This window comes from Podarcis bocagei, assembly GCF_964188305.1.
Source record: "Podarcis bocagei genome assembly, chromosome: 8".
NCBI classification, from domain to species: domain Eukaryota; kingdom Metazoa; phylum Chordata; class Lepidosauria; order Squamata; family Lacertidae; genus Podarcis; species Podarcis bocagei.
This window is the reverse complement of record NC_138133.1, coordinates 76841522-76868259: the sequence shown is the minus strand read 5'-3', so window position 1 is coordinate 76868259 and position 26738 is coordinate 76841522. Positions and strand designations below refer to the sequence as shown.

The window sequence follows — 26738 nt, the reverse complement described above, 5'->3', positions numbered from 1 at the left end:
TGTCGGAGGAAAGGTAAAGTCCTAAATATACTTACGCTGGAACCTACATGCAGGGGAATGAGTTCCAGTTGTGGTGGTAGAACAGATTGTGCTACAGCCAGTAAGGGATAATAATTTTGATTGCTTCCGTGTAGAAAAACAAAATCAATCCTGCCTCCAAACAGAAAACCAGACCTTTACTTGTTACACTGGTTCTCTATTTGCTGGAGTTTCTAAAATACAATAATTAAGAGGGGAGCAGAATTCATAAGCATTCACTCCACCACCTGCTCTCTGAAGCTGTATTCTATTCTCATTTTTCTATAGGTGTAGACCAAGCCTTAAGTCCTATTGAACTCAGTGGGACATACCTCCAAGAAAAGCTGCTTAGGACTGGCCTGTAAGTATTCTGAGGGTCGGTGCCAGATAAGGACATGTATACATCAAGGATGCCCTTTCTTCTATCTCTTGTGACTTTAGCACTCATTGTGTTTGCCAGTGGTTGTCTATAATCAGGCCTGTGGATGAGCTCCAGATGTTGGAAGCAAGGAGAAAGGACCAGAGGCAACAGCTTAGGATGCTGTGTCTGAAGATAATGAGGAGACCTAGCAGAAGGCCCAGATCTCAAGCTCCAGTACTAAAAGATTTATTGAGTAGTAAATATCCAAATTATAGTGTCATCGTTAATGTCCCTCCAGAGTTTGTTGAACTCCAAGGGCCATCAGCCCCAGCCAGCATAAGGATGAGGAGATTTGGAGTCCAACAATTTATGGAGGGCCACCAGTTCTGTATACCTGGTGTATTGGAAGCAGATTCTTCTCTTAGACTCTTAGTTCAATAGCTGACCAGCACAGGGTGATCATAGGGTGTGCCACAGATTCCCTCTGGCGCCTACTTTCTCTTCTTTGGGAATTCGCAGACAAAGTACATCGTGTGATGGCACTCCGTGTCGTTCCACTGCCCGGTGCTGAGCATTTCCACGCAGTCTTCCTGCCCGGAGGTGTCCTGAGGTTCTCCTTCCTTCCAATTGCTGTAGTTCTGCAATGGAGTACGGTCAGCATACACAAACTGCCCTTCGTTCTCCATGTCGCTCAGGCCAATGAAGACCCGGAAGAGGCCGCTTTGGGATACATAGTCAGAGATCACGGCATTGGCAGCCTCATCCTTCGGCATCGCCAGAACCCCATCTCGAATCCTGCAGTGAGTGAGCGCTTCCTTGTAGCTCTTTTCTTCCTGTACGATGTAATAGTATTTCTCCTCTGTTTCCCTGATACCTGCTAACACTTGGGGAAGAAAAACAAAAAGCCCGTTTTAACAAAGCAGACTTTTTCAGGATATCCTCAAAAGCCCCAAATCATTCTTGTTGTGATTTATTAAATTTCTACATGACCCTTCATCCGACGATAACAGGGAGATTTACAATGTAAAAACAAAAAGATACATGTCAATCAATCAAATATTTATTATGGTCATAGACAAGCATAAGTAGGGTGGGGAACAATCATTTAAAATCTATAAAACATTTTGGAAAGCTAAAATTATTAAAACAGAAGGTATATATAAAAGACTATTAGATTCTAAAAGAGACTAAAATAATGTAAAAGAAGGGTTAGGAGCATTGAACGGATGTGGAAGAACATAAAAGGTTAGTATATGAAAGGCTATGGTATAGTAACAAACAAAAGCAATAAATTCCCACCCACAATTTAAAAGGCCGTAAGTTGATTAATTAGCCAAAGGCCTGGGAGAAGAGTTATGCTTTTGCCTGGCGCCTAATTACATTTTTATGCCACCTTTCCCAAATGGCAGTTTTAGAACCAAGGAAATGAAACATACCATTTTTCACAAACTTGATGGAACTCTTGAGCCGAGCAACGTTGATGTCCAGTTGTCCAACGACTTTGCGATATTTCCCACAGTCACAGACAGCACCTAACCCCATATAGGTATATAATCAAATAGGCTACCCAAAGCATCAAAGTGGGTAAGCATTACATAGCTGTTTAAAACAAACATACATATGATAAAGTCAGGAAAGACCTGGGTGTGGTCTGATGCCCCACACAACTCCCGGGAAGGAGTTTTCCCCATGCAAGCTGCTCTGAAGGTTCTCACAACCCGTGCGCCTGAGTCAGTTTGGGGTTGCAGGGGTAATGCCCAAAGGAAAGGAGGAAAACCTCTGTTGCATGACTGGAAGTCCTTGTGCTGATTTCCACTAGTGAAATGAGTTAGTTGAGTCCATCCCATGGAATTGCACTGACCATTTGCAGCACCCAAAGCATGGAGACATGTTGGCTAACCTTTAACTAAGGTTAAAGGGGACATTTGAATTATGGTGCTGGAGGAGACTCTGGAGAGTCCCATGGACTGCAAGAAGATCAAACCTCTCCATTCTTAAGGAAATCAGCCCTGAGTGGTCTCTGAAAGGACAGATCCTGAAGCTGAGGCTCCAATACTTTGGCCATCTCATGAGAAGAGAAGACTCCCTGGAAAAGACCCTGATGTTGGGAAAGATGGAGGGCACAAGGAGAAGGGGACAAGAGAGGACGAGATGGTTGGACAGTGTTCTCAAAGCTACTAGCATAAGTTTGACCAAGCTGCAGGAGGCAGTGGAAGACAGGAGTGCCTGGCGTGCTCTGGTCCATGGGGTCACGAATTGTCAGACACGACTAAACAACAACAACAAAGGGGACTTTTGCCACGCGAAGCCAAACTATGGCTCAGAAGCATGAATGCAGAAGCATACAGGCTCTGGGAAGGGAAATAGAGGCCGCCTCGCTCCTCCCATGCCATTTTGGTACTGTGCCACACTGAGCTAAGCCATAGTTTGTTGTAGCATGTTGTCCATTTTCCCAGCCAAACCATGAGCTGTGAAGCAGAGGACAAAGCTTGATTTAGAAGCAGTCTTGAGACTGGGAACCCTTATAACACAAGGTCCTCATTTGTAAGGCCCCCTTCCCTACAGTCCCTCTTGGGCACTAAAATTGGCAGAAGGGGCCGTCGTGGCAGTTTCACCACACTCAGGATTTTGTGGGTGGGTGTGTCCCTGAAAAAGGCATTCCCTGTGGCAGCTCCTAAATTGCAGAATTGCCTCTAGACAGGACAATGCATGTGGCATTTTCAGTGCGGAGTTTCTGTTGTATGGTGAATGTGCACCTTTTTACCTCATCCTTTGACACCTGAAAGTAATGTTTTTTTAGGATCCAGACTCATCTTGTGACTGCAAATTGTTTTAAACTCTTTTTAATATTGCATTTTTAAATTGCTGCAACCCAATCCGGGACCTTAGGGCAGCTAAGAAATTGAAATAATCATTATAATGCTTCTAAGTGTGTTCAGTCAAATGCACACGGAAGCCCCCTTTTTGTTTAACACTGGAAGGTCAGGGGTAGAATGTGCAATGGGATAATTTGGACATAACAATCGTGGCTTATTCGGCCATTGCTTCTTAATTCAGGAATGAGCATCATGCTGGGAATCAGCAGTGACGAGGCTCCAGCTAACATGTCCACACTCTTCTCTTTTACCCACCAGGGGGAGATCAGAAACTCCTGCTTCCAGTTTTAAACAACTCATGGTTCCAAAATTTGTTAGGGGACTATGGTTTGTTTAAACTCTAGTGAGGGTGCAAACCAGACTCGGAAGCCAAAGGAGCCCTGTTCAGGTGCTCAGTCTGAAATGCGAAGGGCCCTGAAGAAATGTGCAGGGCTAGCTCTGCCCCTTTGGTGATACTGTCCCGAAACTACACATGATTGGGCAAGTCTGAAGGAGGCTACCATCATGAGAGAGTTATCACAAAACCCCAACTGGCCAGAATTCCTGCCCCCATGTTGGAAAGTCTGTTTCTCCTTTCAGATTCAGCAAGCGACACACTGGATTGGGAATACTTCCAGTGTACTTGATGTCATTGAGAGGCGCAGAATTAATCACACATGTTCCAATAGGCCTCTTTGCATGTTCGGAAGTGAAAGCCCGGATAGGGCTAGTTTGATTCTGGTTTGTTCTTACAAATGTTTGGACGTAACAGGAAACCGTGGCTTCCATAACAACAGCAGCAGCAAGAAAAACTTCCACTCTCCTCTGGTATGTGAAGGGGGCAGACCTGAAGACATGATGCTCATCACAGCATGTTCACATAATGGAAAACATGCTTTCTCATTATATATGAACCAGGCCTCTGACTTGAAACACGGCAGAACATTTAACGTAGGCCTGACTCCCACAGCAGCCCAGCGGTGTTAGTCAATGTTTTGGCAAAAGCATGTTTATTGCCGCTGTGTGTCCTCTGTCTTTTATAGGTTTCAACGTGATTATTTTACAGTCGTGTTTTTAATGCAAGCTGCCTCAAGCTCCTGTGGGAGTAGGGAGGATAAAAATACTTTTTTTTGTGGGCTGGGAAAATAGGCAAGCTGTTATGGAGGAAAATGCAGAAAGCGCCTTTGCTTTCTGCCACCTGCAATCTCAACCTGCGTTCTGCTGACTTTTGCTTCTCTGTCTGCTGGAGTCAGGTGAGGCTACAGGAGAGCAAGTAATTTCTTTTTTTGTGGGGGTGACCTTTGTACACTGTTACTGACCACACTCTAGAGCAGCTGTGAGGAATCTTTGCCCCTCCAGATGTTGCGGTTGAACTACAATTCCCATCAGGCTGAGCAAGCATGGTCAATGGCCAGGGATGATGGGAGTTGCAGTTCACGTCAGCAACATCTCAGGGAGGACAAAGGTTCCTCACTCTTCCTCTGTGGCAGTGTTTCCCAAACTAGTGTCTCCTGCACTCCCATCATCCCTAGCTAGCAAGACCAGTACAGTGCTACCTCAGGTTAAGTACTTAATTCGTTCCGGAGGTCCGTACTTAACCTGAAACTGTTCTTAACCTGAAGCACCACTTTAGCTCATGGGGCCTCCTGCTGCTGCTGCGCCACCGGAGCACGATTTCTGTTCTCATCCTGAAGCAAAGTTCTTAACCCAAGGTACTATTTCTGGGTTAGCGGAGTCTGTAACCTGAAGCATCTGTAACCTGAAGCGTATGTAACCCAAGTGCCACTGTAGTGATTCCCTCCCCCTCTTTCTTTTTTCTTTTCCTTTCTCCTCCTGCAATGAGGCTACATTTTAATATTTTAGTGTTTCGATATTTTAATGTTGTATTTTAATTTTGTTTTTAAGTTGTATTCATTCAACTTATTTTTATTATTGCTTGTTAGCTGCCCTGAGCCCGGCCTTGGCTGGGGAGGGCGGGGTATAAATAAAAAATAAATAAATAAAAAATTATTATTATTATTATTATTATTATTATTATTATTATTATTAGACAGGGATGATGGGAATTGTAGTCCAAAAGCAGCTGGAGACCCAAGATTGGGGAACACTGCTGTAGAGTTTTTGGTACTGACGACTCTTTGGTAACTGTCCTCTCTTGCAGCTGTACTGTCTAGTGGGCTTCTGTCATTTTGCAGCTTGGGCCTATTAGCATACTGTAATTTCAAATACGCACAGTTTATCACAGCCATGTATTCAGGATGAACGCTTGTTGCAAAATGCTGAGGACCGTTTCGCTGGACTGCTTTAGTCCTCAGCACGTGCTTCAGCTGGGCTGGCAAGAAACACCCAAAATATTCAACCTTGCAAACTGGCCTTGGATTCTGTTTGGGCCTGGCAAAAAAAGGCCAAAACGAAAACACCCCGGCAACCTGTACTCCTGAACTCTTTCTAATTCCCCTGTTGAAAGGAGAGGGATTAGAGTTACGTTATGCAAGATCTTTCCTTTGTTTGCATAGTACTCTCTCTGCTTTAGGGAGAATGTCAATATGTGCTTTAAAAAATAATTTGGTGCCCTTAAGAAGGAAAAAAACTGGATTTAGAACAGAAAAGCCCTTGTGTGACAACAACAACAAAAAGAGTTATGTCTTTCTTTAACAAAAGTTTTCAGTGTGTTAAGATAACAGAAATCAGGACTTAATGTGTGCCAGGTTTTAATGTTGCACCACTGACCTGGGGTTTTGTATATAACTGTTTGTTTGTTTTCTATCTCTCCTTTTTCTCTGCCTGCCTTACGCTGTCCTGAGAATTTACAGCCTGCATTCCTGGATGGGAGGCCCTCACTTTACTCTCTGCATTCGAAGAAAGCAAGCCTCCATCTCTTTCTGCCTGCCACCCCCCTTGGTCCTCAGAGCTCTCGCTGTCACTCCGGGAAGGAACATTCCTGACAATCCCATTGCCTCTCCCTGGCCATTGCCAAGGGCCACCTCCCTTGGGCAACTTGTAGCAGTTGCTGGAGAGTGGGCAAGGAGGAGGAGGAGAGGCTGTAGCCAGTGAGGCCCAGCCCTATGACTACGAGGACCAGGCAGAGGGCAGGACTGCCCTGGGCAGGAAGAAAAGGGAGCAGAGTGGAGCGCAAGGAGTCTTCGTTTTATTTTAAAACGCTTTGTGTGTCCGCGTCTGATATTGTCTCTTTCTAAAGTTTACAGTGGTGCCTCTGGATGCAAACAGGATCCGTTCCGGAGCCCCGTTCGCATCCTGAAGCGAACGCAACCCGAGTCCACACGTCTGCGTGTGCATGGGTCACGATTCATCGCTTCCGCGCGACGTCATTTTGAGTGTCTGCGCATGCGTGAGTGGCGAAACCCGGAAGTATCGCGCTCCGTTACTTCCGGGTCGCCGCGGAGCACAACCCAAAAATACTCATCCCGAAGCTACTTCAACCCGAGGTATGACTGTATTTGTTGGTGTGTATTTTTCAGTTGTGGGGAGTGAGAAGTGTCTCTATTTTCATCTGAGGAATGCTGGAGGGTATGAACTCCCCTCATCACTGACCATTGGCCAGGCTAACTGGGCTGATGGAAACTGGGTGGCCAGATTGGGAGAGCCACAGATTCTCCATCCCTGGCTTACACGCACCAAGGAATCACTGCCCGCAGACAGGAGCTGCTTGGGAAGCCAAAAATAAATCGAAACGGCCTACCTGCTTTGCCCTTTCCTCCAGATACACCAGATAACCCCTTCAGTCCTTTGTCACCTGATTAAAGGAAGAAAACACAGGATGTACACATAAGAAAACAGAACTGCTCTGTTGAGTAATGTTTGCTGAGTGGGCTTGAGAGATGGAAAGGGCTAATAATAATAATAATTTATTACTTATACTCCACCCATCTGATAGGGTTGCCCCTGCCACTCTGGGAGGCTCCCAACATAATAAAAGCACAGCAAAACGTCAAACATTACAGTGGTGCCCCGCAAGACGAAATTAATTCGTTCCGCAAGTTTTGTCGTCTAGCGAATTTTTCGTCTTGCGAATCACGCAATCCCATAGGAATGCATTGAAAATCAATTAATGCGTTCCTATGGTCAAAAAAAGTCCAAACAAAGCCAAATTTGGTACAACAACAGTTTATTAACTGCTCTTTAAAGTCACACATACTGTAAAGAGCAGTTCAAAAATTGAAGGGAAAATAAATTAACTTTATAAACAAAACATGTCTTTGTTTTTAGACAAAGGAAACAAAGTCGCGAGACGTTTTCGTCTTGCGAAACAAGCCCATAGGGAAATTCGTCTTGCGAGGCAAATCGAAAACGGAAAAACCTTTCGTCTAGCGAGTTTTTTGTCTTGCGAGGCATTCGTCTTGCGAGGTACCACTGTAAAAGCTTTCCCGATACAGGGCTAAGTGGATGTGCCAAATTAAACAGGTCTGCTTCAACCCTACCGGCCCGTTCGGATGGGAGTAAGTTCCACCGAACACAGTGTGACTTATTTCTGAGCAAACACACGTGGAATTGCTCTCTCGGGCTTTTGTTTTAGTGGACAAAGCGGCGAGCTTTTAATAGCTGACCCATTAAAAGTTCAGAGGCTTCGTGGCTGGATGGCGCCTGGTACTGCCTTCCTGCAAGCGTGAGCAGCAAGTAATGGAGACAGATAATAGTTTTTCAAGGAGTTGATGGGGGTATTGTGAGAGAATCACAATTGCTTGTGATGTGCACACACACACACACACACAGCCATTTCTTGGGAATCTCGCTATCGTTTCCAACTGAAGAGTTCTGAAGCATCCCGATCCAAACCCGACATGTTGCTAAATGTGTCATGACTGCAAACCACACCTGTGTTTCTTAAAATATTAATAGCAGGCACTAGTGGGAAGGTTTTTTCTTTTTGTTTTTTTGCTGGAACCTCAGTGTGTGGGATGGGGAGATTTTTCCCCCCTTGTTGCAACCTCAGGTGAAAAAAATCCTCCTCCAGTTGTTATTAGCCCTGGGGTAAAAATGTCCCACTTGCCCAATAGGAGTATCCATTTATTTATTTATTTGTCATTTATTTAAGGTATTTCGAACCTGCCCTTCATCAGAACTGATCTCAGGGCAGAGTACAATGGCGTTATGCCATGAGATAAATCTCATTAAAATGATTACAAACCTGAAATCTGTGAAGTGCAAAAACAGGTAAAAACAGCTGTAATTAAAATCAGAAATTCTTTTATTTTTTAAAAAACAGCACCCCTACAAATCCTTGCAAACTACAAACAGGCATCCTTCATTCCTGAAACTAACAACCTATGAATACCTGGGCAAACTAATAGGCTTTCCGCTTGGTGCTGTTGACATGAAAGATGATTTAAGTGCCAAGCGTACCCCTAAAGGCGTCCCCCAAGGAGGATGGCACCACAGATGCACAGGTGTTCTGTAGGAAATTGCCCCCCACCCTAGTGCATACTATTAATTTTTTAAGAAAGACAGATGTGGTTTTTTGTACCTGCTTAGGGCCACGTCTGCTTTGCCTCTGACAAGGGGATTGTCAATGTGGTGCCTGGTGGAATGAGGAAGCTCAGTAACACCTCCTATGGTGCCTGTGAAAGCTTTCTGTCAATATTCCCTCACAAATTCACAGTGCATGAGAAACTGCTTCCTCTTCCTGCTCAGTTCTTGCCTGGTATGCGTTATAAGAATTTTAATGTCTCAGATACAGAATAAATTTTAAGGTCTCAGACACAGAGTAAATATCCATAAATGCACACATATCTAAATATATGAACCATGTGTCTGAAATAGTATGGGGGAGCAATCCTGAAGTCATTTTGACTCATTTAACCTCAAATATTCCTCTGCAATAAGGGAGGCAAATGGGGAAAGCCTTCCCATTGTCTTTTTGCTTGCAAATCCTGTCTTTAAGGGCGTATTTGTGTTTGAATAGGGTGAGCCTGTGACCTGGATTCTGGGACTAAAGTATTAGCCATCACAAAAGAATGGCCAGGCTGCCCAGGTAATGCAATCAGTGACCATTTTCAGGTATCCTGGCAGGCAGGATTTCTGCTGTAGACCGCCTCCTTCTGTGATGTATGTATGATGTTTTGGGGGGAGGTGGTCTTGGGCTACAGGGTGGACAATTTCAAAAGTTGTTCAGGGTTCTCCTCCCTCCTGCTTGTGGTGAGTGGGAACCCTGTTGCAACAGTTCCTTGAAGAAAGATCAGGCTTACTAGCCACTTTGCTTCTCAATATACTCTGGTTGGCCTCTGTTATTTTCTCCTACCTATAGAGAACCCACTTATGGACTCTATAGGGAGTCTGAAATATCCCATAAGGGAAAGGAAGCAGAACACATGGAAAATGACAAAGTTCAGAAAACAGCAGAAGAACATTTCCCTCTCTCGGGACATGCCACTGGTGGCTCTAAAGTTAAGACTCTCCAAGAGAAGAACTTCAGAGGAATACTTCAGCTTAAGTGTGCTGAACGGGCATTGTAAGCTAGTTTGTTTCTATTAATTTAGGATTCAACCGATACCAAGAGTTTCTCTCTGACCACAGGTATTAAATTAGCACACTGAAGCTAGCAAATTGGGTCCTCCCTTAAAGAGGGCAAGTATTGCGGCGAGACCTGGACAACCGACACCCTGTGTTGTGGGTGGGTACAACTGGTTAGCCACACCACCCGATTGGTAGGTCCCTCGAAGCTGGGTACAATCTGGCCAATGGGATGCAGTCTAAACGGTTCAAGGGACCTATTTATGCCCATGCACGTGACCCAGAGCTTCCTCTTTTGGCTTGTGCATTCGGAACACCCACCCACCTCACCCTACTTTTAGGGCTTGTTGTGCTTGACCTTGCCATGCCATCGTGTGTCGTTGGGACAGGGGTACAGCAGGAATTTCCCCCACTTGGCTGATTGGCTGTTGCCATTTGGGTTTCACCTGCCAAGTAGCAAATCGTCACAACTTGTAAGGTTGCGGATAGGCACTGGTTCAGGTGATAGGGATGGGAGAATGTTCTCGCCATCCCTATGTGAAGGGTATTCTGTTAAAGGAATCCAGGGACTCGATGGTAAACCCCTGTGAGGGGGTTGTGCCCATGCCTGAGTCCAGGGGGACATTTGGGTGGCAGAGTTATTCTGTGCCCGGCTTTCCGCTTATCCGGGTGTTCACCCTTGGCTGACCTATGCTGGTGCCCTGGGTCAGCACTACCTGCATGGCAGGGAGCTAGTCAAACCAGAGCCTTTTCAACCAGTCACTTTCTGTAATCAATAAAGTTGTGGCCTAAATTCTGCCAAAAACCAAACCAAAATCTTGAGTCAAGTGTGAATTTATTTAGGGGGGAGGTTTCTGGGTCTGAACACACAAAGGGTGTGTTATTGTCAATCACTGGTGTCATGAATGGTCACTGTGTGCTTGACCATTGCATAGAAATCCCAAAGAAATGAATAAATGAATTCATATAAGATGAATTTTCGAAAACTTTTAGGCAACCCCGGTATATCTCGGGTCTTCTACTCTGCCAGTCATGGGTTGAAGGCATAAGACCTAATGTAATTCACGACTTTCTTTTTTCTTCTTTTCTTTGGCAATAAAAGCCATCTGTTTAATTTGGGAAGCGTAAATAGCAGATGTTCCACATTTTGCTCTGCGCCATCACAACACAGTCCAAAAGTATTAAAGGCAAACCTACCCTTTCTGCCAATCGGTCCAATTTTACCCATGATCCCTTGGTCGCCGATATCGCCAACCGCTCCTTTGTCTCCTGCGAAGGAAATACAGCGACAAGTTCCCATTTTATTCATTCTCACGCCATTTTCATATGACCTTATGTAACTAGATGACCCTACCGCCTTCTTCCGAGAGGACTTCTGTTCTTGTTAATAGCCGTGTGACAGGCAGAAATTCATCAGGGCAAATCTTTCTCCAGTGCAGTGATGGGAAAGATTTCCCTTGTTACATTTCTGATTGTCACTCAGAGGCCCTTTAAGGGGTGGTGGTGCCAACAAGAACAACAACACTGTTGTTGTTTTTTTAAGAAGTGGGGACATTTAGTTTCCTCCAGCAAGCCAAGGCTTCAGCCATGACGCTGTAGCCATCTGTGGAGCTGAAGCTGTGAACATTCATGCTTTCCCTTGTTTCCCAGCCGAACAGTAGGTTTCCCATATGCTCTGAGAGCCCAATCCAACAGAGGGACTGTCTTTGATTCACCGGCACTGGAGGTTCTGTGCCGACTGGCAACAGATGGCTCTGCGCATCCGCCGGCGGCACTCTTGCAGAAGAAACAGTATGAAATTTCAAAGCTTATTTGCCAAACTAAAAGTTCCCAGTTGAGGAGCCTGGAGGCATCTTTTTTTTGGTTTTGTTGTGTTTTTGTTTCATAAAGCTTTTGTTTTTTAAAAAATGACTATGCTGAAACCAGAATGTGACAGTCTTAATCCACAAGCCCCTTTAGGAATGTAAATCTCAGCGCTTACTGATTACCAGCAATGTGCTTGCCATAATGATGATGCTCAGGTTGTGTGTGTGTGTGTGTGTGTGTGTGTGTGTGTGTATGTGTATGTATGTAAAAGGAGCATTGCCAATGGCCAAGGCTGATGGGTGGCGTTGGTAGTCCAAAAAGCATCTTGATGACACCAAGTTGGGAAGGCTGTTATTCAAGCCTCCTTGGAAGCAAACCCCACTGAGATTAAAAGAGTCTTGCGCCACCCTTTGCAAAAACTGGATACGTGTGAATTTCAAAGGTTGGCTGTGTTTCTGTTCACGTATGGAGGGGGAAAGGGAGACCTTAATGCAGGGATGGTTGCCCCACTCCATGGCAGCTCTATGTCTTTTTAAAATATACTTTAGACCCCATGTGCACTATACAGACGCTTCAGATTACAGACTCCGCTAACCCAGAAATAGTACCTCGGGTTAAGAACTTTGCTTCAGGATGAGAACAGAAATCGTGCTTCGGTGGCGCAGCAGCAGCGGGAGGCCCCATTAGCTAAAGTGGTACCTCAGGTTAAGAACAGTTTCAGGTAAAGAACGGACCTCCGGAACAAATTAAGTTCTTAACCTGAGGGACCACTGTACTTTAAAGTAGTATCATGCCACTTTAAACAGTTATGGCTCTTCCCCTGCAAGAATCCTGGGAACTGTAGTTTGTTTAGGGTGCTGGGAGCTGGGAGCTGTTAGATCTCTATCCCCTTCATAATTCCCAGGGTTTCCTGAGAGGAGGGATTGATTGCTAAATCGCTCTGGGAACTATTGCTCTGTGGGGCGGGGGGAAGGGGGGAGATAGGGGTCTCCTCACAACTCTCAGCACCTTTAACAAACTACAGTTCCCAGAATTCTTTGGGGGGGGGAGACAAGACTGTTTAAGAGCAATATGGTACTGCTTTAAACATATAGTGCAGACGGGGCCTTAGTTTGGCTCCAAACAATTTCACAACACATGAGAGGAATGTCCCAGCGTCTTCCTTCAGCATCTCTTAAAGCTGCAAGCCATGTGAATAAATGGAGCAGCCCTGTTTTTGTAGAGGCGGCAATTTAGGTTCTTTTAAGAGCCAATAAATGTGTATGGCAGGCAGCCTATCTCCCCCCACCCCCATGTCAAATCCCATTTTTGCAATATGAAGCAGCGTCGCACCAGAGAGTGTTTTATTATAGCTGCGTATTGAACGTATTTCGGTCGTAAAATCTTATTGATCAAAAACCTGAAGCATTTAGGCCATTATAAATGTGTGGACAGAATTTATACAGCCATTATTTGCGCCCAACTAGCTGTCTGAAGTACGAAGCAATTTTGCCGCGAAATTTTACCTATGGAGCTGGCATGGGGCCCATTGGTACAATAAATGGCCTGTTTAGCACCTTATGTTTTTTGGTCACCCTTTGCCCTATTTTATCCAACTTCCTAATACCTCAAACTGTGGCACCTCCTCCCCACACCTTGATGCGTAATGTATTTGATGGGTGCTCCCTTTCTGTATCCACCGTGGGGCATCCCAGCATGTGGCTAGCTGCTTCCTCTAAACAAACTGCTTCCTCATCCTGGTGTCCTTCAGACGTTGTTGGCCTAGTGGTATAGCATGGATTGCCAGAGTCCGGGACAAGACGAGTATTGCTCCCCCAGAGATCAACAGCTTCCTCTACAGAGCCAGAATCAGCTTCCCTTTGCAGATATTCTGGTGTGGCAGGGACGCTCATTCTCTCTTGGCACAAACTTCTCCTCCTATTCCATGTTGTCGCTGGCACTGCCAGCAGCACCAGCTGGCAAGGGGGTAACAGAGCAGGGCGGGGCTCTTCGGTGCCGCCTGCTGATAGGCTGGAAGGAAGTGTCAATAGCTCAGCAACCTACCCGAGTGGCAGTTGCGGTGACCCATGAATGTCAAGCACACCAGAGAGATGGAGGGGGGGGAGGTTGGTCAGGAGTGGGTATCTTTCTAAAGCCCTGCAGAGGGCGCCCTAGCAACTGGCTGCCACCCAAATCCATTCCTCAGTCCATCCACGCAAATATTGGGAGGTTTACTGTGTGAGGGGGAGGGTGCGCTATTTTTTTAAATATTATTTTCCCTCTTCTTTTTTCCTTTTGAAATTTTGCACCCCTAAGAATTTTGCACCCAGGGCAACCACCCCTGTGGCCCTGCCCACACGATGCCAATGGAAGGCACCAGGATGGTGAAGGCTGCTCTCAAGTTTCAGTAGGCTCATTCAGTTTGGCCAATGAGGCTGTTCTCCACAAACCCTGCCCCCCTGCCCCACACCAAACTGACATCAGATGTGGGACAGCCATGGCTGCAAGGGAAACATCTGGGAGGCTTAAAGTGTGCTTGATTGTTCCTCAACCATCAGGGCTTGCTTTTGGTGCTGAATTTGAGCATCTCACCCGCTGAAGGAGGCCACAGAGAATTAAAAGCCAAATGGCTGGTGTAAAAGAAATGTTTTTGCTTGTGCATAATGACAGCAATGATGGCGCCGGGTTTGGGGAGAGCATTCCACAAGCAGGGAGCCACCGCTGAAAAGTCCTGTTCTGAAGTTGCATCCTAATGCACGCAGAAAAGGGCCTCAGATGATGATTGCAGGGTGAGAGGTTATGCTTTTCCCCATTAATCCAGAGGCATTACTGAGCACTTGTGAGAGCATTCCAAAGACGGGATGAATATGGGAAGGTGGAGGGGGCCCAAGACATTTCCAGGGCACAGCAAATAACCACATACACCTTTACCTTTGGATCCGGTGGGGCCGAGTTTCCCGTGCTTGCCCATTTCTCCTTGGTCTCCCTTTTTGCCTTCATCTCCTTCAAAACAAACACACAGGGTGAGTGGGCAGAGAGGGAGAAAACAGACACTATGATACAAGTCATATGATACAGCTCACCTGCCCCACACCTGATGTCAGGTGTGATACAGGTAAAGGCATAGCTGCAAAGGAAACAATCAGATGCCTTAGAGTGCTGTCTTAATTCTTGCACGCCAGCATACTGTTTAAGGCATAGCGGTCAACTTTTCCCTTTTCTTGAGAGGAATCCTATTCGGAATAAGGGAATTTCCCTTAAAAAATGGGGAAAGTTGACAGCGATGGTTTAAGGTAGAGGACCAGGGCAAACAGAGGAGGTGGCAACCCTGCTGGCAGTGTGTTAGCCAAGTTGTTATTGTCAGCAAAAGAAAAAAGACTAAACTATGACCACCTTGAATTGATTTTTTTGTCCCTGAAAAACTATCCTCTCCAAAGAACATTCTCTCAACACAGAGTTTGAAGGTGTACCAAGAGTTGACTCTTGCTGCCCTCTCGTGGTGTCTTTTGTTGATCCAAAATTCACCCATTTCCTTTTTCTAGAGCTGTGTAAAATTATTCCTTGAAATCCTCCACCCAGGGGTAGATTTGTTTTGAGCCTAACAAAGTTTAAGCTTCAGGGCCTCTGATCTCAGAGGGGGCCCATAAGTTACTTTAGTCTGCCTACAGCTTGACCTCACCCCCCAAAGGCACAGTCCTCCATTGTATTCCGAGACTGACAGAAGCCAACACCAGACCCAGTTTGAGTCGCATTGAATCGAGAGATTAATTTTTGTCTTTGTCTATATTTCAAGAAAGGGACGCGGGTGGCGCTGTGGGTTAAACCACAGAGCCTAGGACTTGCCGATCAGAAGGTCAGCGGTTTGAATCTCCACGACGGGGTGAGCTCCCGTTGCTCGGTCCCTGATCCTGCCAACCTAGCAGTTTGAAAGCACGCCAAAGTGCAAGTAGATAAATAGGTACCACTCCAGCGGGAAGGTAAACAGCATTTCCGTGCACTGCTCTGGTTCGCCAGAAGCGGCTTAGTCATGCTGGCCACATGACCCGGAAGTTGTACACCGACTCCCTCGGCCAATAAAGCAAGATGAGCGCCGCAACCCCAGAGTCGGCTGCAACTGGACCTAATGGTCAGGGGTCCCTTTACCTTTATATTTCAACATTCCCAAAGCTTGAGAGTCGGTAGCACAGATGTTGTAAAGGTGTGGCGATCTGTCGTGGTATAACCCCATTGAAGAAGATAACAGTGGTTACCCAGAACTCGTTGCTGGTTGTGAAGGGGTCCTCACAGAATTGTGGAGTTGGAACGGACCATGAGGGTCATCTAGTCAACATGACAGTTCAAGCTTCAGGGCCCCCCAAATGTAGGTCTGCCACTGCCTGCACCCACTTTGCTGGCAGATTGGTAGCAGGAAAGTAGCAGAACTCCATTTCTCCAGGTGCATAATAAATTATCCCATTGGTGATCCTTATATCATGTCTGGTGGGGATGTGATAAAATTTTTAAAAAATTGGGGAAATATACATGAGGAACTGAAAAAAAATGTTCAAAATGACAATTGGTAAGAAGCCAGAAACATTCCTTTTAGGAATTATAACAAATGACATCCCCAAAGACACGAAGAGAATATTTTTATATGCAACAGCCGCCGCAAGGTTATTGATTGCAAAAAATTGGAAATCAGAAGTACCAACATTGAAAGATTCGCAACATGTTTTTTTTTGAAATTACTGAATTAGCCAGAATGACGGCAACAAATAGAACCCAATGTAATCAACATCTCAAACAGGACTAGAAACGTGTAGAAGAATACATGACCAAAAGATGCTCCAACAAGAATTTATTGATATGTATAGACTGATTTCACAAAGTTAAGTTAAGCTAAGCTAAGCAGATATATAAGATTGAATGTTTAATTATTAAGATACAAAATTACAAATTTACAAAATAATAACAAAGAAGTCACGCACGGGTGGAGGGAAGACACAGGGCAAGAAATAAGAAATGGATAAAATGTTGGTACATAATCAAATGTGAAAATGTGAATTTACTGATATAATGTATATGTATCACTATGTAAAGATCTCATAAATGTATTGCAACATTAATAATAAATAAATAGACTAAATAAATAAATTATCCCAATGGTTTCTGAGGGCAACTGCACTGCCAAGAGGCACACACACACATACCCCGCTCATCTCAACACCATTATGCTACTGAATACCATTTCCTGGGGCAGGAGGGACAGCGACATTGAGGGAGTACTGTTGCCTTTATGCCTTTGGCCAACCCAAGGCACAGAGGCTGCACAGATCAGCTGTGGAGAGAGGCCACATTCTTGTGTTGTGCACTTGCGTGTGTGCTTGAGCCAAAATAAAGCTTAGCCTTCATTACCTGCTCTTGGGGCTTCTGTAGTTGGAGAGAGACCCAGGCCGAAGCCACAAAGGTCACCAGCGTGACTTTGGGCCTGCACTCTTTCTGCCTCAGCCTAACCTACCGATCTCACAGGATTGTTGTGAAGATAAAGTGCAGAGAGGGTGGGACTTCTATGCCTTGCATCTGCACCAGTGGGTCTCAAGCTATCATCTGTAGAACATAGGTGGCCTGGAAGTCCCATTCTGGTGGCATGTGGAAGGGTAGTCAAAGAGTTGAGAATAACCTGTACTTGGCTTTGAAGCTGATTTTGTTTTTTCTTGATTCAGAAAGTTGATTTCACAGGCATCCTTGTTCCAAGACGACTGTTATTAAAATATGAGTAAGAAGCTGTCTTATCAGAGCGTTGGTTGATCTGGCCTGGTATTGACTACACTGCCTGGCAGAGACTCTCCAGGGTTTCAGACTGAGGAATATTCCCAGCTCTAGGTGCTGGTTTTGATCTTTAAAGCCCTTTGTGGCTTAAGGCCCTCGTATTTACGGGACCGCCTCTCCTGGTATGCACCGCAGAGGACCTTAAGGTCCATGAATAATCATAGTTTAGAGGTCCCAGGCCCTAAGGAAGTCAGATTATCCTCCACCAGGGCCAGGGCCTTCTCAGTGATGGCTCCAACCTGGTGGAATGCTCTGTCCCATGAGACCAGGCCCTGCAGGATTTAACTTCCTTCTTCAGGGCCTGAAACACAGAGCTATTCCACCTGGCTTTCAAATTGAACATAGCCTGATCTTTTATTCCCCTTCCTTCCCTCCCCCTCCCCTTTTTATGAAGATTACCCGCTCTGGGATCCCACAGCTAATTCTCCCCTGGTCTCCTCGCTGGCCCAAATAGGACTAATTTAGCCAGCTAGCCCTGGTGATCATCTAATGTTTACTGGATGGATTTCCCCCCTAAAGTGATTTTTGAATTCTGAATTTATTGTTATTCACATTTTATGCTGTATTTTATGCTGTTTTTTGTTGCATCAATTGTTTTAAATTTGTTGTTAGCCGCCCTGAGCCCGGGTTTTTGAACCAGGAAGGGCAGGGTACAAATATTTTTTAAAAAATAATTTATTATTATTATTACATAGTGTAATGTGTATGGGTTGCTCATGCGTAAGTTGCCGCCTCTCCAGGCTTTGTTGCCTTGCTAAACCTTTCAGTCTGGGCAGCCCTTCACTTCGTGGCTGCCTCAGTCGCTAGCAGAATCCGTCAGTGGGCATTTCTTAAATCTTTCCAACATAAAAGTTGTTTGACACCCAGTCTCCTCCTACTCTCTCTGCGCGGAAGTCTTCTGCGCAGGGTGGGCGTGGGTAGTAGCGGAGGACCCGTGCTCTCCCCGCTGGTGTCCGGTGAAGAGTCCTGGAGCCCTCTCGCCGATTCCCCCATCAGCCCCTCTATATCCCTGGTGTTGCGCTGATTTGCTTCCCCATCTGCAGAGCTGCCTCTCTCCCTGCTGGGCCCTTCTCCAGCATCATTTGAGAGCCTTCCCTCCGCCTCTAGCTCTGATGTCAGTTCCCTGACACATAGCAATACCAGAGATTGAACCCGGGCCCTTGTGTGTGCAAGCCAGATGCTCTTCCACTGCAGGTTGCAGAACATGGATTTTCTCGTTGCAGAATTTGGCACAGAATTTGGATTTTTAATTAAATATTATGTAATCGTTATTTTTAGCACGGAGAACGCATAGGTCAGAAGAGAAGGGAGTGATGACAGAGACCACAGGAACAAGAGTCCGGCCAGCCTGGAGGATGTGGGGTGAGGTCTTTCTGCACTTCCAACAGGGAGCTCGGAACGTGGAAAACTCTTCAGACTGAGCTCGCCCTTTTCCAGAAGCAGAGCTGTGCAAGTGCCGCTATCAGGTCTGGAAGATGGTCAGCAGCAGCAGTGGTGACCACAAGAAGCAGGGCTTGGAGGCACGGACTGATGTCAAGGAGTTTATAATTGACATTTGTCAAAATAATGAAAGGGGAACGTTCCAAAACACACCACATAGCTGCAGGGTGAACTCCCATTATTCCCCTTCAAATTGCCTTCCATTCCAGTTACTGAACACATAGGACCCAATTCAGATTCCTTTGAAGTTCTCAGCAACAAGCCCGCCAACCTTGGCTGAGGTCACCCATTCCTTTTCTTTTTGACGCGGTCAACCCATCGTGCAATTACTTCAATATGTTTCCGGAGTCGCACCTCTCCTACGTCCTCAGGAGAGTTCGACGAGGACGCAGCATGTTGAAGTTTGGATAGTGCTTGAAACAACAAGACCACTCCTTCAACACGTTCTAGGCGTGTTGCTGTGCTGGTTCGTTACAGACAACGCTGCGATGAGTCGTGAGGCACCATTAAAAACGGAGGAAGAGATTGTGCTTTGGGTGATGCCATGCATTTGTCAAAAGGGGGCTCTGGCTTGTGAAATAAATTGATTATAGTCTTTTGAGGATGCCGTATGAATGTAAGAAAAGCCTTTCCGGATGAGACCAAAAGCCCATCTTGTCCAGCATTCTGTTTCACACAATGGGCAATTGTTTATTCCATTAGATGATGATAATTTTATTTTACTTGTACTTCGCTCATCTGACTGGGTTGCCGGTTGGCTCTGGCTTTCAACTTATATAAAAGCAGAATAAAACAACAAACATTAAAAACTTCCCTATGAAGGGCTGCCTTCAGGTGTCTTCTAAAAACAACTGATGAACTCCTTTTACCAGTCCACAATAGACCCTGGAGAAAAGGGTGGGGTATAAATGCAATAAATAATAAGAAACAAGAGACAAGCAAGGCTGTTTACCTGAGGCCTTGGGGAACAGCTAGCTTGCAGAGCAGAGAGCACACTGAACTAGCTGTATCAAAAGTTTGACTCCATGCAAGGCAGCTTGGTGTGTTCATATGAAGGAATCTTGTATGTGAGGCTAACTGCACTTTGGAGTTGAGGGTGAGTGAGATCAGGGAAGCAAGATGGGATGAAAGGGTTAACTGACTCTCCTGCAGCTGCTTTTAGGTGAAAAAATGAGACCTGGATCTCTTCTGGCTTAATCCTTAATGTGTTAATAATCTCCCAAGTACTTCTCAGTGGATGAAGTACAATTCTTCACTCATTTCTCCATGCTCATAGCATTCCTGAGAATTAGGCCAAGACAATGGAGGTCACCAGACCATCAGTGGCCTGCAAACTTTATTCAGGTGCTCTGCAGCACAAAGGTAAAGATAAAGGGACCCCTGACCATTAGGTCCAGTCGTGGCCGACTCTGGGGTTGCTGCGCTCATCTTGCTTTATTGGTAGAGGGAGCCGGCGTACAGCTTCCGGGTCATGTGGCCAGCAAGACTAAGCCGCTTCTGGCGAACCAGAGCAGTGCACGGAAACGCCGTTTACCTTCCCACTGGAGTGGTACCTATTTATCTACTTGCACTTTGACGTGCTTTCGAACTGCTAGGTTGGCAGGAGCAGGAACTGAGCAATGGGAGCTCACCCCATTGCGGGGATTCGAACCGCCAACCTTCTGATCAGCAAGTCCTAGGCTTTGTGGTTTAACCCACAGCGCCACCTGTGTCCTCTGCAGCATACCTGCATTAAATACCCGAGCTTCCTTTATGGCTAATGTACAAAAGACACATCAAACCAGCGGAACCCATCTTATTAGAGTCTCAGTCATTTTATTTCTTTGATAAAGAATTTAATCGTTTCACAATTATTGTATGAGCCTGCAGAGGTCAAGGTTGGTCTTGCCTGCAGGAAGTGAGAGTAGCACATTTAATATTGAAACAGGGCTGTTGATATGAAGGTCTGCAGTACAGGTATCTCTCGTGGCCACCTGGGGGCAGCCTTGAATATCTATTAAGCAAGGGGTTTCATCAGTCCTTTTTATTAGGCACTTTTTAATTCCAACCATATCTTCTCAGAAGCGAGTCCTATTTGATTCAGTGCTGCTGACTCCCAGGTTAGTGTGCTTAGGACAGCAGCCTGAGCCATTTGCTCTTATCAAGGACTGACTTTTAAAGCCAGCGTGGGCCACTGAGATTATCAGGCCTGCCCTGAGTAATCCTTGCAGTGTATTTTTAGCCCACGACTTTTATCACAACCGTAACATCTGGGTGAACACACAGAACTGAGGAGGAAGTGCACCTTGTTTAGCAGCTTGCAGGGTGCTTTGCAGAATAAAAACGTATGCAAAAGGCAGGTCCCCTGCCCCAAGGAGCTTACAATCAGAAACTGGCGGGGAAGATGCTGTTCAACGTCTGAGGTCTTGTGCTCCTCTTGGGGCGGCGTGGAACCTGGAGCACTTACGGGAAATGGGAAGGAAATTCTAGTTTTGGTATTGTATCTCGGTCTTCACAAGACTTCGGTTGCGTTTACGTTGTATTTATGCATACACTTACCGGATTTTAAAATGTGAAGCGGTTTAAAAATAATAAGCAAATAAATAAATAAAAGTATGAGGGTTCCATGTGTACCACAGTGAGACAGACTAAGGGAGCGCTCCTACTCATGAGGAGTTGGCGTTAAGCAAGTAAGCCGGGATAAAGTTGTGCCGTATCCAAACCCCATTCAGGAGCAAGACTGCTGCTGGCTAAGCAGTTCCAAGCCTCTCAGAACGAAAACAAGTCTTTAAAATAGAGTTTGGCTGTAAAAACACCCTATTTGCCAGGTCATGTGACTGAGCTGAACAGAGTTAGGATCCTGCATAAGCCCCACTGCTTGGTTTTGATACTGACATATTCCCAGAATGGTCCTTTCTTTGCCAAGACAACAAAGCTGTGCTGGTGTATCTCTGGGACTGCTCTTCCTATCCAGAAATTTCTCCTCTTCTTGTTCAACTGAGAACGACCCCTTTGATCCAACCCTGCCCTGTGGGGCAACAGTGAGCACATGTCTTTGCCCTCTTATTTTTTTTATCTACACAACGGCCTTGTGAGGTAGTCCAAGCCGGGGCAGACTGATTCATGGGGTTCCTCAAGAAGCGGCGTAACTGGGCAGGGATTTCCAACCTCAATGTTTCATATGCTAACCAAACAGCCACTGCCACCACTGTGCTGCACTAGCTTTTTTTATACGGTGGAAGCGAAATCATAATCATAGAACACTGCTGGAACTGAGGCAATGTGGGAAAAAGAATAGTTGTCTCTCTCCTCCAATTGGGTTGGCAGGATAATTAACTACGGACCCCAGAATTTCGGGTCCCCTCCAAACCTGTGCCAAAGTTTTGCAGTTGTTTTGCAGCGTTAAAAAACCCGTGTTTCACAGCACCCCACAAAATGGGTGATTGATACATCAAACACAGGGTTTGTAGTTAACACCATCCGTGTCCAAATCACTCCAAACCAGTGCCAACAGTTTTGCAGCAAAAGTCCCATATTTTGCAGCACACCACAAACTGAGTAACTGCTCCTCAAACCAGGGGCATAGCCCTGGCGTTAATTCAAGTTAAAATATTTCCAACTACAGGGGGCAGGGAGGTGCTTAACCCTTTATAACCCAAACAAACACTACATATTTCTTCTGCTCCATTATAATTTACAGTACTTTACTTTTCCCCAACCAGATGATTAGATCAGGGATGGGGAACTGTTGTCCCTCCAGATATTGCTGGACTCCAACTCCCATCAGCCCCAGCTAGCATGACCAGTAATCTGAGATGATGGGAGTTGTAGTCGAGCGAGAAAACAGAACAAGACTGGAGGGTCATCTGCTTCCCACCCCTGGTTTACATAATGAAACACTGATTAAGCATTGTACAACTGACATTTGAATTATTCTTCCACAACAGGCATTGTCTATCAGATTAAAATGCAATTAAGTTTCCCGCCTGTTCTGTGAAGGATTGCCAACTGACTAGCAAAATGCCTGAGCTTGGACCTTCAGCGGCACCAAATCTGATGCAGCAAAAAAAAAAAAAAAAAAAAAAAGCTCTCACCATGATTAGCTGCAGAAGCCTGCAAGGTCTTCTGCTCTTAAAGGCACAGTTGCAGAAGCAGCCAAAAAGTTGGCAACCTTCCTTCCCCAATCCTATGTGACACGAGAGCTGGGGGGAGAATCATAAGCAGTGTGTTGGTTTCCCCTGAAGCACACACTACTGTGTCTCTTCAGCAACAGCAAAGATGTTTAGCACACAGAAGGCTCACCTTTCGGTCCTGGTAGAATGGTATGAGTGGAACAGATCTCCGTCGCTGACCGGTTGTCGTCATCCAAACCAAAAATCTGCGCCAGGAGGACAAGAAAAAGCAACAGGGAGGTTTCGTGTTTCCAAAGTTGGTTCTTCATGCTGCTTGCGCCGTTCAGCTCCACAGGAAATGCCCTTCCTCGTTCCAGCCTTAATAATTGCTAAAATAAGATTTCCCATATAACTCTGGAAAGCAAGCTCAATTGAAGATCCCGCTTGATTAGAGCTAAATAGAGAAAGACCATCAAGAGGCCCTGTGTGGGGTGTGTGTGTGTGTACTAGCATACACTGTGCAATATATTTATGCAGCAGTGACAGTTGTTTATTAAAGTTTATCGCTTGGCTGTGAAATAATTAAGTGCACTGGCCGGAGGAGATGTCTTGAATGCACAAGCCGGCCTCTGTATTTGCCTGCTGGAATCTGAGAGCTGATTTCTTATGTTCCTCAGAGAAATATAATAGAAAAGGCATTAAGGCAGCCATTCTAAAGACACTGCCTGGAGAGTAATCCCTGTTGGAGATAATGGGACTCCAGGATGTGTAAGCACACCTTGCACTCTAAGGCTGACACGGCCGTCTCTACCATTGGACGGAGAGAGACATGGGCACTTCAGAAAAAAGGATGCTGGGGAGTCAGGGAGCAGAATGAAGTGTTGGAGGACAGAGCTGCCTATGCCATTGCCTGCTAAGGTGACCTGCGCCTCTCAAGTGCAGTGGAAGTCCCATTGCCATTCTGCCACATCTGTGCATAGAATGTGAGAAAGGCAGTGCCAGCTTGCTCTCTGCCCTGGGCTGCAAAATGGCTTGGACTGGTTCTGAGGGGACTCAGCTACATTAGTTAAAAAACGACGTTTTGAATTCGTTATAAACATGCAACAAAAATTCTATGCGATATTTTCACAGTGTTTTCTGTCCCTTTGTTATAACGATTTGATTTCTGACTTATTTATAGCATCCCCCCCCCCCCGTGTGTAGATCCACCCAGGAAGCCCTGCTGAACTCAGACCACATCTGCACGATACGTTTTAAGCAATATTTTTGGGGGTCTTGTCATCTGGGCAGCTCAGGACTTCCATACACACTACCCAGGTTGTGCCCCAGGGAGGTGCTGGTAAGCAGTTTGCCTTCACCCCCAGATGCACATTCCATTGCCTCTTGAGACAGATGGATGCCGACAACAACACTTTAATAGTCATGGCTTCCACTGAAGAATCCTGGGAGTTGTAGATTGCAGTGGCGTAGCGTGGGGGGGTGCAGGGGGGGCCGGGTGCACCGGGCGCAACATCTGGGGGTTAGGGTTAGGGGGCGCAAATCCACGGGTTAGGGGGCGCAAATCCACGGGTTAGGGGGCGCAAATTACTTGCCCCAGGTGCTGACAACCCATGCTACGCCACTGGTAGATTGCTAAGCATGCTGGGAGTTGTTAGGAGACCCCTGTTCCCCTCACAGAGTTGCATTTCACAAGCCCTCTAGCCAGGAGATTCTGCGAAGTGTAGCTCTGTGAGGGCAATGGAGAGGGTCTCTTAACAGCTCTCAACACCATTAACAAACTGCTGTTCCCAGGGTGCTTTGGGGGAAGCCATGACTGTTCAAAGTGGTATTATAAATAGTGTTGCTAGGGACTCAATAATATAATTAGTTCCTTGTTCACAGGATCAGCATACAAATAAGCAGAGTGTGGCGGCTGCTTCAGGCAGCAGATATTGGTGGTCATGACAGGGTATCAAACTGTTGGTCATTTAATTCATGGATATATAATTTCTATTGCCTGAGAAGTGAGAGGAGCCTCTTCTGCGATTTTGTGCCTCAGCTGCCAAAATAACTTGACCAGCCTTGGGTGTGATGCCCCCTTAATGCATGTTTCCATTTGCTGCTGTTCCTCAGACAGCAAAATGTCTTGAGCCAGGCCCGCCTGTTCACATTTCCTCCGTAATTCTGCTTGTGGGCTATTTTCTCCATTAGAAGCATAAAATGGAGACTCCGTAGGCACACAGTCCAACCAAATAAGGGCCAATGGAGATGTGATGTTCTTTCTGTTGACATACGATGTACAGTGGACGCTCGGGTTGCGAACATGATCTGTGCGGGAAGCACGTTCGCAACCCGCAGCGTCCACAACCTGCAGCGCCGTGTCTGCACATGCACGGGTTGTGATTCAGCGCTTCTGCACATGCGCAGACCTGAAATTGCGCAACCCAAGGCGTCTGTAACCCAAGGTATGACTGTAGTGATGATGGAAGGGGGGAGGGAGGTTTTCCCCATGTGGGGAGGAAGGAACATGCGGCAGAGAACTGCTCTTTTTGGTTCAGTACAGAGGTTTTCAGCCGTTTTGAGTCCACGGCTTCCTCCCTACATTCTTTCTGTGGCACCCCTGTGGGGCTCAGGAGCCCAGTTGTGTCACCCCCGCCTGCCGAGCTGGCAGCCTTTTCAAACACCCTCCCTTGTGGGGTGCTCCCTCAGCCCCCTCTCCTTGGGTGCCCTCTGAGCAGTCGCTGCAGGACCCCCCCGGTCTCTGAGCCGCCTCAGCTCCTGGCAACCAGCACCCCCTGGCCAGCCCCAGAGGCAGCAGTAGCCAGGGCTGCTGTTTAAAGACTATTTAGTTAAATTAACTTAACTGGAAAGCTTGCAAATACCAGATAGCCTTAGGAGTAAAATATGCAACGTGACGAATTAATATGTTTAAAGTTGAATTGTAAAGAAAGAAAGTGTTTGTCTGTCTTTAAAAAAAAATATGGAAAATTAATTTTAAAAAATGGGGGGGGGGGAGTAGCCAGGGCTTCTGCAGCAAACAGCTGTGCAAGCCTTTAGGAGCCAGAGATGTGAGAGGGCAGCAGAGGAGGGAGGGAAGGAAAGAGGGACATTGACCAGTGTTGCCCATGGCACCCCTGACCATCATTCAAGGCAACCCAGGGTGTCACAGCACACTGGTTGAAAACCACTGGTTTAGTCGATTTCTATCCCGCTTTCCAACTGGAGTTGTCAAAACAACCAACAACAGCAAAGCGGATACACCAAGAACCACATGCTCACGAAATAAAACAGGCCTGAAAAGGTTGCCGACCCCTGCTGTAAGGTAATCAATGTACACGTCCCAGCTTCGTTTGTTAAAAGGCAGCCCTTTCCCGTGTCAGAGCTCTTAGATCTAAGTTTAAAATAAACGCTAACTTCCACGACCCGATAAAGCTCTGAAGAGAAAAACTACCCTGGGAAAATATTTCCTGCTTCGTTTTCATAAATATTTATGCAATTCCTTCTGGTGCGCCCGTTTCGCCTTGAGAAAAGCGAACACACGTCTTCCTGTCGCAGAGATAACTGTTTAGATTTGAAGTGGTTTGCTTAGGCTGAGGGGAGATTTAGGGGCAAATGCTAATGCCCACCTTGAACAGGTTCAGACATTTTGCGATGGTGCTGGAAGGCTGTTGCGTGTGAGGGAATCTAATAATAAACGTGTGTTAGTTATTCATGTTCACATTTTTATCCCCTTCTTTTTCAGTTTATGAGGGATAGATAACAATGCAAGAAATACAAAGACAGCGTAAACACTAAAGGGGAAATCCTCTGGGAAGACCTGTCAGAATCAGCAGCTTACAGTGCAGAGGATCTCCAGCTCAGATGGCTGATTCCCAGATTCACCAGCTTGGGTCCTGCTTGTGGGCTTCCCAGGGGTATCTGGTAGGCCACTGT

General features: G+C 46.0%; 2 protein-coding genes across 2 annotated transcripts in view; one reads left to right on the top strand and one right to left on the bottom strand.

Annotated features, from left to right (window-relative positions):
* The window catches only part of TNFRSF11B (TNF receptor superfamily member 11b), a 116456-nt gene that overhangs the window by 13143 nt on the left and 76575 nt on the right, over window positions 1–26738 (top strand). The gene's annotated exons all lie outside the window — the stretch shown is intronic.
* COLEC10 (collectin subfamily member 10) lies at window positions 610–23349 on the bottom strand. The gene is made up of 6 exons (XM_081205143.1): window positions 23017–23349; window positions 14419–14490; window positions 10900–10971; window positions 6935–6988; window positions 1816–1911; window positions 610–1262 (listed from the first exon to the last, which is right to left on the bottom strand). Exons 1-6 carry the CDS (start codon window positions 23153–23155, stop codon window positions 871–873), a joined length of 825 nt encoding a protein of 274 aa, XP_081061269.1. The 5' UTR covers window positions 23156–23349; the 3' UTR covers window positions 610–870.

Coding starts and splice junctions, on each gene's coding strand:
- COLEC10 (XM_081205143.1), bottom strand. CDS start 23,155: ATGAAGAACCAACTTTGGAAACACGAAACCTCCCTGTTGCTTTTTCTT. Junction 10,972..14,418: donor CGGCCCCACCGGATCCAAAG/GTAAAGGTGTAT, acceptor TTTCCTTCGCAG/GAGACAAAGGAGCGGTTGGC. Junction 1,263..1,815: donor CATCAAGTTTGTGAAAAATG/GTATGTTTCATT, acceptor TTCTTCCCCAAG/TGTTAGCAGGTATCAGGGAA.